Here is a 19,127-nt window from a genome sequence, read left to right as displayed (position 1 = left end):
GAAACACCTTTAGAAGGGCACGAAGACACTCTCATTGGTGATAGCATTACTGTATTACTTTGGGAAGGGTCTGTGTCAGACTTTCCCAGAAGTTTGGATGTGTGAGATTTAAATTTACTTTGAGTGTGAGTGTATCAGAAGTCTTAAACTGGGACACATTGCTCTGAAGTGTGTAACAAGAAAATACATTTGAGGTTGACAGAGGTATGTAGTCCAGACCCAGGAAACAGAGCATGTTCCTGTTGTGCTCTTAGGGGAAAATTGAGAAATATACTGTTTAAGTGACAATCTCACATTGAAATCAGTAGTGAGGATTGAAGCTCCTTAGTTACTGACCCCGGATAGTAAGGAATGTCATTTAATTGTTGGCAGTCTGGTGAGATACAGCCAGACGTCACTCCCTCACACTTTCAAATCAACAATGCCCTAAGTACCCATGACGTGGCAAGGGACCTGGGATTACAAGTTGACTGTGATCTTAACTTCAACCAGCATGTGTCTACTGTATTAAAGAACGCATTCTATGTAGCACACTTGATTAGTAAAGGCATTGCCTCGAGAGCAAAAGAATTTATAACTCCGCTATACTCGACACTTATCCAGCCAATAATTGAGTGTAACATCCTGTTTGGCATTTACTGTACTAAGCACCTGCTGCAATTACAGATGTCTCAGAGGTTTCTAACAAAGAAGATCAAGGGGCTCCAGCATGTGCCTTACACAGACCAACTAAAGTCCCTGTCACTATACTTTGTATCATATAGACTTCTTAGGGGAGACTTATGCCTGGCCTACAGAGCAATCCAAGACCCAAACCTAATGAACTTGCTGCATATCCATAAATCAAAAGGGACTAGGGCTACCCATTCCAGGGACCTAAATATGGCCTGCAACTTAAATAGGACATACTGGAGGGACAGATTTATCTCCCAGCAACTGCCATGTCTTTGGAACAGGCTACCAATACATGTGAAATAGAGCACCTCTATGACACTGTTTAAGAGTAACCTGGATGAGTGAATGGGGCACCATTAATTCTTACTTATAATAGAGCCCACAACCATCTTGGACATGGGCAGTCATCACTAAATGCAGTCTTGGGTATTGACCAGCATTTCTATGATATTAAATTGGGATGAAATGGCTAGGCTTAAAATGACCTCTGGATCGATAGCCTAGTAATCTCCTATGATCCTATGAATAATGGGAGGACAAGTGCCCAACAGTAGGGACAGTTGTATTGCTCTTACAAACTTGAAAATTGAATGAACAACAGGTTTTGCATTAACATGAATTATCTGAAGGGTATGAAGTCTGAAACTCAAATGTCTGTCATTATTGTCTAACTTCAAACCTTAATAATTTGCCATTGATTTGCCAGAAAAACACAATTTTATGAGAAATGGACCAAAAATCTGAGGCAAAAAATCTGGACATTCTGCAAAAATCTGTACAGTTCAGAGGTATGCTGCCTGATGGTGTTGCATTGGAGGACCCTGATGTTAAAGGAGTGGTGGCCTGTGGTAGTACAGCAGTCAGTGCTGACTGGGGCAGTGAGTCTTGAACCCACTGAAGAGCATTCTGGACTAACTGAAGATAACACACCACTACCTGCTCTACCACATCTTCAACCAAGTTCCAAAGCCCACAGTCTTTGAAGCTTGCCATGTGCCAGTGTGCCTAGAGGACTTGTGCCACCACTCTTACCCTGTGAAGACATCCCTGGACAGGTAGAGGATGCATTCTCCCTTACTTGGGATGAACATATTGAGCTGCTCCTAGGGATTCTGAACTTGTCTTGAACAGAAATTGGAGAGAAAGAAAAAAAAGAAAGACAAAGTAATACATAATTAAAATAAGGAAAAGAAGGGGGAGAAGACAAACAAGACATGGAGACAATAAAAGAACTAATAATGTAATACAGCCGTGCAATGTTTATTAACGGTGATTTCTTATTTTTAGTAAATATTTATTAAGAAAAAAAATCAAAGAAATGCTACTGGAAACATTGAAATAATCACTGTATTGCTATCAAGTGGTGGTGACTTTTACAGTCTATTGAAACTAATTAGATGTGCTAGTGTAATATAAGAAATGATAATGTATTTGAAATTTCTGGTTGATAGGGAGTGTGCTGCAATTGTGTAAAGAAAACACTTTACTTCTTTTATTATCTTTGTGTATGATTTACTTCTGTATTTATGTTTATGAAGTAATTAAAACATAGAAAAAGCTTTATTTATTACTCAACAGTTTTTTAATGTAAATCATTTTTTAAATACCCATGAGGGGTCTCAGCCAACCTTTTCAATCACCTTTCCTACTATTCTCTATTGTAGGAGAGCTTGTCTTCTGCACGGAGAAGACATAGAAGATGGTTGCTTAACTATATTATATGTGTGTTTAAATCTTTCTTACAAGATTGCATTTAAAAATCAGCAAGACACTGAAGTTATTCTTGCATATGCTTAATATGCCTGCTTACCTCTGTTCCCATTTCTACTGAGTCTTGCTAAATGCTTTGCTTTGCTTTCACTTATTAAGCAGGAAAGGAGCAAAGCACAGATTTTCATAAATTCTTTGTACCTAATCCAATTGCACTAATAAGAATTTCTTCTTCACTGCACATTGAAGTAGAAGGGCAGCATGACTTCCTTCAAATTGTTATATTTTTATGTCTGTGTACAACTTGTCTTTTTGGGGATAGGTATTTTCTACATCCTTTGTATACAACACACTTTTACCTTCCCTCAAAGAGACAAACTGTATACAGACACATGTAACAACTGATAGGGAGTTCAGCTTGCAGTAATCAAAACATGTTTACTGTTACAGATGGATGCACTAGAAATATTTCAGGGCAATGTGTGCTTTGATAATTTGCTGTGTAGCGCACCTGCAGGTGTAGCTGAAGTAGATATGGGTTCCTTCCTAGCTGACTCTGGTGACACCCCTATAGGCCCAACACACCAAGGTGGAAAGAATGACAGATTTTATTCTAGGTGACTCATCTAGCTTAAAAGGCAATAGCACAACCACAAACAAATTATTTCAACAGTGCACCAGTTAGCAATAAGGCAAGGTGAGGTATGCATGCAGTGAAAACATACACTCACCGTCTCCCACAGAACTCAACAGAAAACATCTAGACATTCAAACATGCACAAAGAAGGCAATATCAATGAGCAGTAAAGCTTTATAATGCAGCAATACAGACATGGAAAAAATGCAGTGTTATTAAGCAATAAAAGAGTTATAATATGACAATATAGTTATGAGAAAATGCAATATCATTGAGCAGCAAAATTCTTGAAGGCAGCAGTCCTAACACAACAACATGCAATGTCATTGAACAATGAAGATTTATAATGCAACAATACAAATATGAGAAAATGCAGTGTCATTGAGCAGTACTAACACCCTCAACCCCCTTGATCAATTCTAAACAGACCAACTATGAAACACTCTATTATACCCTTTTCACTGGCCAGTGACTACTTGCAGTCTTGCTGCCGGCATGATGGGGCCCAAGTTGGAGCTCATATGGATCCCAGTTAATTGTAATCCACCAAGAATTAAGGGGGGAAATCCACCATCTTATAAAAATATAAAATGATGGCCAGAGCCTTTCACCACTCCGTCGAGAATATCCTAGTGACCAGGCACCGTGGTTCCTCTGATGAGAAAAGTAGAAAATCACCTGCTAGAACTCTGGTAATCATCTGTGGCTTCTCTGTACTAGGCCCAAAGGAACTCCTTTTCTTGCTGAACCATATGCAGATGAAACTATTGCTTTCAGATTTCCCTCCTGATTCCACAAAACACCATAATCCGGGATTTCAGTAACAGACAAACACAATCTGCTACTTCACTTCCCTGTCCCAAAGCAATAGAAAGAAAATCCAGTCATGCTGCAAGGCCCTTTTTATGTTCAGCTCCCTGTTTCAGTCTTCCCTCGTTCAGCTAGTATCTCAGTCTCCTCTTTCACTTTCGAAATTGTCTTTTATATTCCTGAAAAGGAGTTCCACCTTGTGGTGTAATGGAAAACTTCAGTCTATTACTTCTACAATGAAATACAGTGGGAGCTACACTCTCCCCCCACTTGAAAATCTTGGGTGCCCCCAAGAACTGAACAATATTTTTGCATTCAAAGGGTACATTCCATCAAGGGTAATCAGCCTTATGCTTAACTTGGGATGGGGTGTCACCACTGGCGTAGGAGGCATAGGGATTATAGGCACAGACTCTCTTATGAGCTGTGGTCACAGGTTCCTGTGTACTATGTCCCAAACTGTTATATGTAAGTCTCTGTGGGGGTTGAATCAGTCTCTGCAGTTTTGGTTCAGAAGGGACAGCTAAGGAATTTTGCTCGAAAGGTTTGTCACTCACATCACATTCAGTGTCCAGTTCTTCAGTAGGCATATTGTCTACTTCTAAGACCTCCTCCTGTATAACTTCACTTTTATTTTCCATAACGGTATGACTGTCCTCAACACTATTTTTTGAAGTTTGCATAGCAGGGCCTCCATCAGTATCAGGTTCTGCAAGAAGTGCAGAAACATTACTTAGACTATTGTTAGGTCTGGGCTGCTCAAAATGACAAGGAACAAATTCTGGTGCATTTACATTGAGATTACAGCCCATGGGGTCTTGAACATCTCCATAAAAAAGCCCAATGAAACCCCAGTCATCATCACTGTCCTCCTCTCCTTCAGCAGGAGGAAGCATAGGCTCTTGAACATTGGAAAGGATAGTTCCTCTCTGCCTTAGCCTTCTGGATCACCTTGAGTTAGGCTTCCTCTGAGCCATTCTAGGTTCCAGATTCATGAGTCTCACTGATTTTGCCAAAGGCATTAAGTTGTTGCAGTGCCAGGTTTTAATGGGTCCTTCTTTCCCCTCAGGGCAAACTTGGTAGACAGGAATATTAGGTAGCTGAGAACAAATTATGTAATTCTCAGATCCCCAGTGGTCAGCTAGTTTATGCTTTTCTTGTAGTCCCAAATTTCTCAAAAGAATGCTGTGCCCTGGCTGCAAGTCATGCATCTTTACTTTTTTTGTCATAGTTAGCCTTGTTTTGCTGATGTCTTTGTCCTGTTGATTTTTCAGCAAGCTCATAAGTCTGTCTGAGGTTCTTCTTGAGTCTCTCCACATAACTGCCATGGGATCGCACTGGTGTATCATCAGCTGTGACTCCAAAGGTGACATCAACAGGAAGACGAGCTTCTCTTCCAAACATTAGGAAGTAAGGCAAGAATCCTGTAGCATTATGTTTAGTACTGTTGTAAGCATGCACCACTGTGGCTACATGTCTACTCCTTTGACTCTTCTTCTCAGCAGATAGTGTCCCCAACATGTCTAGTAAAGCTCTGTTGAAACGCTCAGACTGAGGATCCCCTTGAGGATGATAAAGAGTGGTGTGGCTTTTTTGGACTCCCAACAGAGTGAGTAGTGCAGGGACAAGCTTGCTCTCAAAATCACATCCTTGATCAGAGTGTATTTTTTTGGCAGGTCATAGTATACAAAGAGCTTCTCAACTAGTAATTTTGCCACTATAATAGCTTTCTGATCACGAGTGGGAAATGCTTGAGCATATCTGGTATAATGGTCTGTCACCACCAGCACAATACTGATCCCGCCTTCATCCAGTTCAATGCACAGAAAATCTATACAGACCAGTTCCATGGGTTCACTACTTTCCATTTGACCCAGTCAAGCAGCTCTGGTCAGCAGAGTCTTTCTCTGAATGCAACGAAGACATGAATGACATCTTGCTTCATGCATGGCCAGTAGAACCTGTCTCATACCAGACCCATAGTTCTGTCATAACCAAGATGGCCATGTTCATCATGCAATGACCAGAGTACTACTTCTCTATAATTTTGAGGAAGCAACAATTGCCATTTTTCACTGCCGAGTGCACTTGGAGATCTCCTATACACTATTCCATTCTGTATCTGGAGTCTGTCCCATTCTTTGGCTAAAAGTCTCGCCAGGGGATGAATATTCATGTGAAGCATATTAAATTGTTTCTTCTCTAAAGCAGCTACTACCAGCGGACCTAAGGGGGGGTCTTCTCTTTGATCTCTCCTGAGGTCACTGTTACTCAAAACTGGTAGTGATAAAGCCTGTAAAGTGACCAGATTACAGTAAGCTTGGGGTATGCTTGCTGCAGACAGACCCATCTTCTGAACCCAACATTCATTGTTTTGATAGCAGGTTGCAATCTGACACATAGCTCTCACCCCTGGTGCTGGAATTTCCACCCATTCATCGTTGGGGTGTAAATCTCCCAGAGGTCTTTTGGACAGACAATCAGCATTTCCATTTTCGTGTCTTGGGCAATATTTCAAACTGAAATTATAGTTGCATAGAGCTGCCATCCATCTGTGGCCAGTAGCATCTAGCTTTGCAGTGGTCTGGATGTATGTTAAAGGATTGTTGTCAGTCTGCACTTCACATTCAGCCCCATAGAGATAGTCATGCAGCTTGTCCACTACCACCCACTTTAAAGCAAGGAATTCCAACTTGTGTGCAGGGTAGTTTCTTTCTGTGGGAGATAAACTCTGACTGATAAAAGCCACAGGTCTCGGCTTCTTGTCATACTCCTGGTAAAGGACTCCTCCTAAGCCATCCCTGCTCGCATCCACATGTAAAGTTTATGGCTTTGTTGAGTCAGCATATGTCAGCACAGGGGCATGTGTGAGGTAGTACTTAAGCTGTTCAAATGACTCTTCACACTCAGGAGCCCAATGACTCTTGATGAGTTCTTTAGAACCTCTTGGTCCCTTAGGTTTTTTCACAAGGATATCTTCATCTGTTTCATCTGCTTTCTCATCATTTTGGAGCAAATGGTTGAGGGGTCTTGCTATCTTTAAAAATCCTTCCACAAACCTTCTATAGTAACTGCAGAACCCCAGAAAAGATCGCAGCTCTGTGATAGTTTTGGGTCTGGGCCAAGATGTCACCACTTCATCTTTACTGGGATCTGTGGATATTCCATTTGCAGACACTACATGTCCCACATAGGTCACTGAAGGTTGGAAGAGCTTGCATTTGTCCAATGACAACTTCAGGCCTTCCTTCTCAATCGTGTCCAATACCTTCATCAGTCTTTCTTCATGCTCCTCTAGGGTCCTCCCAAAGACAATGATGTCATCCAGGTAGACTAAGACTTCCAGGAGATGCATGTCTCCAACTGTTCTTTCCATGATTTCTCTGGAAAGTTGCCTGTGCATTTGATAAACCTTGAGGTAGGCGATCAAACTCAAAAAATCCCAAAGGAATGATGAAGGCAGTCTTCTCTTTATCTTCTGGGTGCATAGGGATTTGATAGTATCCACTCCTTAAGTCTAGCACACTGAACTGCTTATTGCCCACCAGGCAATTTAGAGCATCTTCAATTCGAGGAGTTGTGTACTGGTCTGGAATGGTTTGCCGATTCAGAGTACGATAGTCAACACACATGAGAATTGACCCATTCTTTTTCCTGATAACGACAATGGGAGAGGCATATGGACTTCTTGACTCTTGAATTATCCCTGCGGCTTTTAGTTCTTCCAAATGCTTTCTTAAGTCCTCCAGGTCTCCTGGAGCTACTCTTCTGGAACATTCCCTGAAAGGCCGGTCCTCTTTTACTCTTATACGACATTCTGCACTTTTTGCACAGCCCAGATCTAGTTCACTAGTAGAAAAACAATTTTTCTTTTTCATTAGTAGCTCTTTAACTCTGGTTAGCCACTCAGGGGGCAAGAGACCACCTCCTATATCAATATCTTCCAGCTTCAACTTGTTGGCCCTGCTCTCATTCCTTGCCAACACAGAAGCAGGTAAGGGAGTGGCTGCATAAACATTCCCCAATGCATTTGTGCACACAGGACAATGGGAGTACTTTCTTTATTCTGTAACCCCACAGGCAAAGTGTCATAAGGATGCTTTAACTTGTCGCAGGCCAAACTTCTGGGACTAGTTCCAGCCCCGGTGGCAAGTCACTTTCTGGATCTGTTTCCATCATGAGATGAGAGGAAACTGTTTGTCCACACATCCTCACTTTGGCTCTCAAGCAGGTGACCTGACCAGGATGAATTATATGCTCTTTCCCAGACAGGGTCCACACATGACCAATTTCATCCTTCTTACTATCCTTCTCCCTTTGAAGGGCACAGAAAACTGGTCTCAGGAGAGGATGTAGTGTTGGGTGTTCCTGGGTCAACTGAGGCATTAGCATTCTTCTGATGAGGTCAGTATTTTCCCCACTAAAATAGATGCTGAATCCTTTTCTTTTGGTGTGGGGCACACAACAGTGAGTGTTTCAAAAACTTCTGTTGACCCAACAACTGAAGTGGAAAATTCTAACTTGAGTGAGACATAACCATCATAAGGGAACTTCGTGTCACTTAGCCCCAGATCTCCAAATCTTCTAACTTTTCAAGTGGCAAATGCTTTAAGTATTTTTGGTAGAAGTCTCTGTACAGAATGGTGATTTGTGCACCAGTATCCAACAGTGCTTTACTATACACTCCTTCTATTTTTACTGACACGACAGGGGACGGTCCCAGTAGGCCATCAGGTAGTTTCTGTTTCTGATGCTGTTCAGCTGTACGGCAGTCAGCATGTGGTTGAGGTACCACCGGTTGACCTTGCCATTTTAATGGATAAGACTCTTGCTTAGTAATGCTTTGGGGTCTCAAATGCTGAGATTTTGGCTGAGATGGCTTTCTAATTCGGTTGTTCACCTTAGATGAGCTAGAAATGTGCATAGTAGGTAGTTTCTCTCCCCTATTACAAGGGTTTGTGTGCAAAGGAGATCCAGGATGCTGTCTCTTGATGTTTGATTTTATGGAGCTCTTTGTAGCTGGGCACTCAGCTGGCTCCTTCATTGAGGCCCTTTGAAGTTTACCTGCATTTGCACTAGCCAATAATAGTTTGTTCACTTTTTTCGAGTTCTCTGCATTAGGACACTGTCGTTTTATATGCCCTGCATCCTCACAGCGAAAGCAAAATCCAGTAGGAACTCTGAACATTGGCAGACTTGGTTCTTCCCTGAGTCCTTCCGTGGAGGTTCTAGCTGTTGTATTCCTCCCTTCAGCTACAGGTACCACGACTTTCTGCAATTCTGCAACTGTCTTGGTGACTTGAGCTATAGCGTCGGTCAGGGAAGACACCTGCATCTGCACGCTTAATGTAATCATCATTAAGTTACTGAGCGGCTGGTGGCAGGTGGCAGCATTTCGAAGTGCATTCAATGACAGCAGTCAGCAACTTAACAGTAAAGAAGAAGAAAGCGTAATGAAGCCCCCCACTCTAATCCTAACCTAACAACGCTGGCTCCTAAGACCAAACGCTCCTACCTGACAATAACCAAAGCATCTGCAAAGACCAGTCCTCACCTCCTTGAAAAACTGCTACCTAATCTCTTGGAAAGACTAAACGGGAAGCCCCCCACTCTAATCCTAAAAACGCGTGGCTCCTAAAACCAAATGCTCCTACCTGACAATAACCAAAGCGTCTGCAAAGACCAGTCCTCACCTCCTTGAAAAACTACTACCTAATCTCTTCTCTTGGAAAGACTAAACGGAAGCCCCCACTCTAATCCTAACAACTGGCTCCTAAGACCAAACGCTCCTACCTGACAATAACCAAAGCGTCTGCAAAGACCAGTCCTCACCTCCTTGAAAAACTACTACCTAATCTCTTGGAAAGACTAAACGGGTAATACTCACAGCCTACTATCTCTTCACTAAACTACTGTAGTTGTAAACCGGAACCTGGCAGTACCTTTTATTAACTAAAGTGCAAAATATATCTCTGCAAAGTGCTTCTTTCCTGTAAGCACTAGTAGTAACTTCACTCGCTGAATATTGCACTCACCTATTGCTGGCTCTAAGACCCTGAGAACTCCTGGCGGTGTATGCCCGCTCAGCTTGGCTCTGGGCTCGGGCTCCTCTCTCCCTGCCCCCATATCCCACCCGCCCAGTACCTCTACATTTATAGGAATAGATAACCCCTCCCGTTCCCTTTGCAAACCCAACCCCTTCAATTTCCTCACTACTCCTCCTACTTCTAGGCCCTCCCCAATTCTAAAGGTAAACTAAAGCCTCTCCCTTCCCAGTACTCTTTCCACTCTTACACCATGGCCAAATTCACTTATTCTATCACCCCTCTCAACAACACTACTACTCCTTATTGCCTATTTTTTAACAAAGTATGAAAACCAAACGCTCATAGGATTCTCCTCCCTAAGCGCTACACCAACTGCCATACTAATCTTTCTGCCATATCTGTCCCACCAACGCCCAACACTGTTAATACAAAATCCCCAACATAGTCCAACTCACCCTTCATCACCCTAAAATTTCAAATAATAAAAATAACCTCAAATTACTATTCAAACTACAAAGACTATTAATTTACCTGACAAATAGTATTACCATTTATGGCGATATCCATCCCAATCCAGGTCCCACTACTGTCCCAGACTCTAACCCCTCTAAATTTGCTCGTAATTCTACTGACTCCTTCTAGTACTACATCTGAACCTAAGAAGTATTAACAACAAGGTGCACAACCTGCACGCTATGTTAGCTACTCATTCCCTGACATCATGTGTCTAACTGAAACATGGCTAAAACCCACCACTAAGGATGAAGAGATTCTCCTCCCGGTATAATATCTTCAGGGCCGACTGTAAAGAAACGGGTGGAGGTATAGCTGTTATGTTCAGGAATACCCTGAATATCATTAGGAACCCAATACAACCTCCCATAATCTCTAATTTGAACTTATTGCCCTAAAGTTATGCTTAAACACTCAAAATGCATCAACCTCATTGTAATTTATATCCCACCAGGGAATAACACAGAAAATCTGGAGCAAACCCTGTCCTGGCTAGCCACTAGTTACCCACAAGAAACCATAGTACTTGGGGATGTCAATATAGACTGGTCCCTTTGTTCTACCCATACAACCCCACAACCTATTAACCTACATGGCTTTTCCCAAAATATACTTTCCCCAACCAGACTTGGCAATACTCACCAAAAGAAACCACCATCGACTGGATCCTTACCAATAAAGATACAATCAACTATACCACTGGGACCCTTCCCAATGACCTCAGTGACCACCTAATTACCTATATTATTAAACACAAATGCCCAACTACTAACCCCCCCTTCTATAGACTAATTAGAAACAAAAAGAACTTTGTCCCACAACTATTCCTTGCAGACCTAAAATCCTGCAACTGGTCCATTTTAAAAGCTCTACCCCTAGAAGAGAGTGTTTCCCACTTCAATGATACATTTCTTAGGATACTTGACTCACATGCCCCAAAAAGACTAATCAGATCCAAAATACGTATAGCACCTTGGCTAACTAGAGAAACCAAAACCAAAATGAAACTCAGAAACCAGGCCTGGGACAAATGGAGAGCCACTAAAACCCCCCAAGATCGCATTAAATTTCAACAGCTAAGAAACACTACCAAAACAGCCACTACCCAGGACAAAAAACAATACTTCTGCCACCTCCAGAATAAGCACCAGAACAATCCAAAGAAGTTCTGGGCAGGATTTAACAACCTCCTTCACCCAGGTAAAACTACTACCCCAACCCCTGAGAAGCACATTGGAAAAGATGTGGAGGAAATAGCCAATACCTTTAACTCCTTCTTCACCGATACTATCCAATCACTTGCCAGTCAACTAACCTCCACTGCCCCACCTACCTCTCAACCTCATGTAGCTGCCCACACCTCCTTTAACCCTGTCTCTTCCTCCTACATTTGTTCCCTCTTAAAAAAACTTAAACCAACCACCCTGGCGGCTGATCACCTCCCAGCGGAATACTTACAAATAGCATCCGAAGCCATCGCCTATCCTATATCCATCCTGATCAATAGAACTATAACTGAAGCCAGCATCCCCTCTTCTTGGAAGATTTCTTATATCATCCCTCTACATAAAGGAGGTACCTCCACTGAAACATCCAACTACAGACCAATAGCAATCCTGTCCCCAATAGCAAAAATTATGGAAAGATGTGTTCACAAACAACTCCTTCACTACTTAACCCTTAATTGTCTCTTATCTAACTCCCAACATGGCTTTCCCCACCACAGTACAACCACGCCCTCCTTTCCTTTATAGACTCCATTAATAACAATCGTAACAACAAACTAATATCCTCTGCCCCTTCTTGACCTATCGAAAGCCGCTCGATATGGTCAATCACCAACTCCTACTTAATACCCTAGAAAGCCTACATCTTAGCACCCCAGCACTAAGCTGGTTTAAGGCGTACCTCACTGGTAGGCAACAAGCTGTCCTGTGGCAAAACAAACTATCAGACCTGCTCTCAAATACCATCGGTGTTCCTCAGGGCTCCATACTTGGTCCTCTTCTGTTTTCCATCTTCATAAACGACCTTCACTCAGTCATCCCCAAATCCACCTGCATACAATATGCTGATGACTCCACCCTGATCTGCTCCGATGTCTCCCTCTCAAAACTCCAAACAACTACTCAACTCTGTTTTGCTTTAGTTGAGAAATGGTTCACTGACTTGAAACTCCAACTCAATCCAACAAAAACTAAATTACTCCTATTTTTCCCCAACGCCAATACACCCATTGGCAATGAACTCCCAAATACTAACATTACAACATTCCATGTTAAATCCATCAACGGAACCATCATAGCCCCTGTCACCAGTACCAAATTACTAGGTGTTACCATAGACTACAAGCTAAAATTTGACATCCACATTACCCAAACCATTAAATCAGTTAACAAAAAACTTGGATACATGTACAGAATAAAAAACTTCTTAACCCCCTCTACCAAACTAACGATTGCCTGTACGCATCTCCTCCACCCTACTATATGCCTCCCCAGTTCTTTCCTTCCTCAATAAACGTGAACTTAACATGCTCTCTCTTGCTTATAACCATATTGCTAGATTCATAACAGGTTCTCCTTATCGCACCCACCACTGCCTTAACCTTAGGAAACTTGGTTGGTTGGAACTACCCAATCTTCTTAAACTTAACCAACTCACCGAAGCCTTTAAAATAATCCACCATCCTGACAGAACTCCTTCACTGTGTAGTATTTTGACCCCCTACTCCAACCTAAACTCCCTTCGATCAGCTAATAACGTCCAGATCTTAACGATTAAAGCTAAGAACGCGGGTGGTGATGCCCTGTATGCCAACTCCATTGGAAAGCCTTGGAACTCCCTGCCAAACACCCTTAGACTCATGACCTCACATAAACAGTTCAAAAACAACCTCAAAAACCATCTTAAGCTACAATGGCTATGCCCATGCACAGAACCTGACTAACTTATCAAATCTCCTGTACTCATAATCTGCCCTGATAATTAGTTACCTAGACCATTATTTTCACTGTGTTTATCCTATACAACTAGTTTGTCTAACTTGTTGCTTTGCTGCTTGTGCTTATATAAAGTCTATGTTATTTCCTATTCTTATATTGTAAATGTAACATGTTCTCATCATGTATTGCCATTATGCTGGAGCTTTTCTCCCCGGGCCTCTACTGAAAAGGGATATGTATCCAGCTGGACTAGCCCGGTCAACAAATGTAAAATAAATAAAATAATAATAAATAAATAAACTGTGGCACCTCTACATTGTGGACACTCTGGGCCATGACTCCTGTTTGGCTCCTGCTGGTGTTCACTCACTGTTTTAGTTGCTATTGAACACTGAGATTTGGCTTCCAGCAGGGCTTCTTCTTCTCTCACCTCTTTAGCCAACTGAGAATAAGTTAGAGTCACTTCCCTATTTCTCATCCTTATTTTCCACACAATGGGGTCTATAGCTTGAGCTCCCTGTAAAATGTGTCCAATCCATACTTGGTCAGCTACTTTTGGATCCACCCTCTTCTTGAGGATGATCTGGTGGAGCATTTTATCTAATCGCTTAATGTAATCAGATAGTTTCTCACCAACTTCTTGGTATGTATGTTCAAACTGATACAGTAGGTCATCAACCCTTTTGGTCCTTCCAAATACATCCTGCAGTACTCCTAAATAGTCCTTGACAATGCAATCTTGCTTACCCATCCTTAGGTTGCACATGGTATCCGCAGCTAATCCCTTTAGACTTTCAGCTATCCACTGCTTCTTCTGTGATTCTGGGATATCTTACTCCTCTAGGGCTTGTGAAGCCTGATTCATCCAGGATTCAAAATTTTCCTCTCCCTGAGGTGTGGGTTGTTTGCCAGAAAAGAAACGCAATTTGCAGTAGCCAAACCCAGTGAATGGCTGTGTAGGCTTTAAGCATTTTTCTACAATATTTCCCAGACCATTCAAAACTTCAGGCCCTATAGTATTTATGGGCAGTGAAACTGCAGCTTCTGGTGTAAGGTTCTGACCTACTTGGATAGCTTCCACAGGTATTTTCTCTGTTGCTGAGGTAGTGCACTTATCAGGGATTACCACACAGACTGCGCTCTCACCTGAAATTTGTAGACTCGAAAGTATGTGCTCATACACTAAAGGACCTTTCCATTCTAATAAGGCTAATGTGCTCTTCTCAGTAGGGTCCATAGTGCTGTCTAATAAAAATCCACGCCCTACAACTGGTAAGGATCATGTGACTTGATGTATTTGCATATCAGTCCATGTGACCCCTGGCAACACCAGAACTAAGCAATGCTCTGACTGAGCATTGTGCTGTTTGCACCACTTAGCAGCTACTTCTAGGTTCATGTTTCTGCTGGATTTGCTTTCCACACATACAGGGGAATAGGGTGGAGTCCAAGGCAGTACAGGCAATCCCAGATGAGCCCCCAAATGTAGCACACCCACAGGTGTAGCTGAAGTAGATATGGGTTCCTTCCTACCTGACTCTGATGACACCCCTATAGGCCCAACACAATAAGGTGGCAAGAATGATAGATTTTATTCTAGGAGACACATCTAGCTTAAAAGGCAATAGCACAACCACAAACAAATTATTTCAACAGTCCACCAGTTAGCAATAAGGCAAGGTGAGATATGCATGCAATGAAAACATACATTCACCCTCTTTCCCAGAACTCAACAGAAAAAGGTCTAGACATTCAAACATGCACAAAGAAGGCAATATCAATGAGCAGTAAAGCTTTACAATGCAGCAATACAAACACGGAAAAAAATGCAATGTCATTAAGCAATAAAAGAGTTGTAATACAACAATACAAATATGAGAAAATGCAATGTCATTGAGCAGTAAAATTCTTGAAGGCAGCAGTCCTAACACGAGCAAAATGCAATGTCATTGAACAATAAAGATTTATAATGCAACAATAAAAATATGATAAAATGCCATGTCATTGAGCAGTACTAAATCCCTCAACCCCCTTCATCAATTCTAAACAGACCAACTATGAAACACTCTATTATATCCTGTTCACTGGCCAGTGACTACTTACAGTCTTGCTGCCAGCATGATGGGGCCCAAGTTGGAGTTCATATGGATCACAGTTATTTGTAATCCACAAAGCATTCGGGGGGGGGGGGGATCCACAATATTATAAAAATATAAAATGATGGCCAGAGCCTCTCACCACTCCGTTGAGAATATCCTAGTGACTAGGCATTGTGGTTTCTCTGATGAGAAAAGTAGAAAATCACCTGCCAGAACTCTGGTAATCATCTATGGCTTCTCTGTACTAGGCCCAAAGGAACTCCTTTTCTTGCTGAATCATATGCAGACATGGAAGTACTGGTTTCAGACTTCCCTCCTGATTCCATAAAATACCATCATCCAGGATTTCAGCAACAGACAGACACAGTCTGCTACTTCACTTCCCTGTCCCAAAGCACTAGAAAGAAAATCCAGTCATGCTGCAAGGCACTTTTTCCCTTCAGCTCCCTGTTTCAGTCTTCCATCGTTCAGCTAGTATCTCAGTCTCCTCTTTCACTTTCGAAATTGTCTTTTATAGCCCAGAAAAAAAAGCGCCACCTTGTGGTGTAATGGAAAATTACAGTTTATTACTTCAACAATGAAATACAGTAGGAGCTACAGCTGCTTAACAAATGTAAGCATATACGTGGATTGTTATTTCTGACACAGTACACGGCACAGATAACAAAGGCCGTGGTACCATTTATGGTACAAAGAAAAGTTTCAGTATGAACAACATTGATGTATTTTTGAATGATGAGGTCATTTTTAAAAATGACGATTGCAAAAGTGAACATTTTAACAAACACGGAAGACATTGTAGTACATCTGTGGACAATATTAAGACAAAAATTTTGTTACTTGGTAAAAAGTTAGTTCAGGTTAAAAGTATTAAAACCGACAGTGCATACTTAAAGCAATGTTTGACTTTAAAAATTGTGCCTAAAGGGCTGAGGTTTTTCAAACTCCCTTTAGGAATTGACTATAATAATGCCAATAAGACTGATTTTAACAGTATGTTTGATGACTTTGGTTTTTTATATATGAGGAAATTGATGAAATACAATGAGACAAAGGTATTGGGGCTTACCAAGGATATTGAAAATTTAAATGAGGATATAATTAAGGATGTGAATTTTGATCAATGGGGGGATTTGTATCACAAACAGTTCTCCACTGTGGAGAACAAGGCTATGCTTATATACAACAGGAAGCTTAGAAAGATAGATAGGGATGTACAATTGTATAAGAACAACAGGGCATATGTATGGCCGAATGAAGAACCCCACCATTATGAGAGACATTATGAATTCAATGACCGGTCAGACAGGAACAACTACGACACAAATTTTCAGGGGGGGAGGTTTTTCCCTGCCCTGAAACAATACAGAAGGCAACATTATTAATGGGAGGCTCCACTGACATCGGGCAATTGTTGCCCAAAGGGACTGAGGGTTCTTCTACTACACATGTAGTGAGTGTATCTTCCCAAATTAACGTGGGCACACCAACATCTGTAGAATGGCATCCTACTAGACACATTATTAACACGTATAATGGATTTAATGTGTTCAATTATACAGATACAGAGGTAAAGCAAGGATTTTTTACCTTGTTTAGTAAGGGTATGAAATTCATACCGACCAGTCAGTTAGATATTGTGGAGACGATTAAAGAAGTTAAACTATTTAGTCGTAGACTCAACCTTTCATTCTTATTTGATAACAACGAGCAGGTTAAGAGCTTGACTGGTATTAATAATAAGAGGTTAACAAAGAAGAGTGTGTTTGTCCCTACTTACCACCCTCAAGTATCACATTATGAGAAATTAGTTTGTAAAGACCTATACAAACTGTACAAGGATATTAGAATTAAAAGAGACTATGTAAATATATTTAAAGATAATTTGAATGCGGAGGAAAGGGAATGTCTTAAACACCTCAGGGACAGTCCCCATATCAGAATTATGAAACCCGATAAGGGTGGAGGGATAGTTTTGCACAATACCTTAGATTATAATAGTGAAATTTTTAATATTTTACATTCTTCTGGGAACTATGAAGCCATTTCAATTAACCAAGTTAATATTGGCCACAAAAGAATTGATCTGGCCATTGAGGAATATCTGTTGGATAATAGAATATCAAATGAAATTTATCAATTCATTAGAGTTGAATTTCCCAAAATGGCCAAGATCGTAGGCATACCTAAAATACACAAAAATTTAGAACAGCCTCCTTTTAGGCCGATAATATCGGGTTCCCAATCCAAGACTTTTAAGATAGGGGTAACCATAGACGAATGGACGAAACATGTGTATCAGAGGGTCAACCACTTAACTAAGGACTCCTGGGATTTTCTGGGAAAACTCACACCAGACTTATGGAGAAAGGATTTAATTTTTCTCACCATTGATGTAACAGACCTGTTCTCAAGCATTCCCAGAGATACAGGTCTTGAATACTTTTACAATAGTTTATGCAAATTTTCTACTTTAAGTAGTGACAGGGTCAATTTAATTGTTGATATGATGGGGTTAGTCCTCGATCACAATTATTTGCAATTTCAAGGCGAATTATTCAGGCAAATTAAGGGCGTAGCCATGGGCGCATCTTGCGCTCGATTCTTAACATGGTTATGTTGGAATGGGAAACAGAGTTTATTTTTAAAAGTGAATTTTTTAATAAAATAGTGTTGTACACTAGATTTTTGGATGATTTGTTCATATTGTGGAATGGTTCAATAGATGAGATTACTGAATTTATGGATTATATGAACAATACTACAGAATTTTTAAAATTCACACACTGTATTGACAAAGTGGGGATTCCCTATTTGGACACTTATATTTGCAACAATGGGACAAATTTTATGTCAAAAATACATAGAAAAAGTACTTTTTCTAATGACTATTTAAATTATGAAAGTAACCATCCTCCCCACATTTTTAGCAATGTATTCAAAGGGCAGTGCATTCGTGCTGCCCGCATGTCTTCAGAAAGGGAAGTTATGGAAAAAGAATTGGTGGAGATTTATGAAATGTTTGTGAACCGAGGTTACCCGAAGGACATGCTAGATAACATCACTGAATATGTTAAAGGAGAATGAGGTAAGAAATATCGGCCACTTTTAGGTGTTCCGTTTACTAATACAAATAGAACGGAAGGGTTATGTGACAAGTATGTGTGTGTGATTAGGTTTAACCCTTATTCCAATTTAGTCAAGGAAATTTTAAACAAGTATTGGGATATACTTATGTTAACTGAGAATGAGGGTAGATGTGTGGACAATCGTCCAAAAATAGTGTACAAAACATCGCAGAATTTGAAGCACTTATTTGAACAAGGAAGGGCAAACAAAAGATCAACTAGAGGCACTTCTAGATGTGGTTCATGTACTCAATGCAATTATATAAACACCAGCAAGGTTATAAAATTAAATAATGTTACGAAAACATACATTAAGGGTTGCATTGGGAATTGCAACACACAGAGAGTAGTCTACCTTGCCACTTGTATATCCTGCTCGGCTTACTATATAGGTAAAACCGAAAGGAAGTTTAAAACCAGGATATACGAGCATCAATACAAGATCAAAAAGCAAGACAAGAACAATGCACTGAGTAGACATATTAGTGACAAGGGAACCACACACAGTTTTGGGTTTGCAATTATAGACCAAATTGAAATGGGGAGTAGTGAAGGTAATTGGA

At 40.9% G+C, this 19,127-nt stretch overlaps 1 protein-coding gene across 1 annotated transcript in view; it reads left to right on the top strand.

Annotated features, from left to right (window-relative positions):
* PPP1R3F (protein phosphatase 1 regulatory subunit 3F) overlaps positions 1-18,523 on the top strand; it is a 52,474-nt gene extending 33,951 nt beyond the window's left edge. Inside the window, exon 2 of the mRNA XM_044079295.1 lies at positions 18,367-18,523. Within this exon, the coding sequence (XP_043935230.1) occupies positions 18,367-18,523 (157 nt within the window). The remainder of the gene's footprint in view (positions 1-18,366) is intronic.
* The last annotated feature ends 604 nt before the right edge of the window (positions 18,524-19,127 follow it).

Source organism: Protopterus annectens, chromosome 8.part0, assembly GCF_019279795.1.
Source record: "Protopterus annectens isolate FY-2018-M chromosome 8.part0, PAN1.0, whole genome shotgun sequence".
NCBI lineage: Eukaryota > Metazoa > Chordata > Ceratodontiformes > Protopteridae > Protopterus > Protopterus annectens.
Note: the sequence above shows the minus strand (reverse complement) of the source record. Positions and strands in the feature narration are given on the sequence as shown.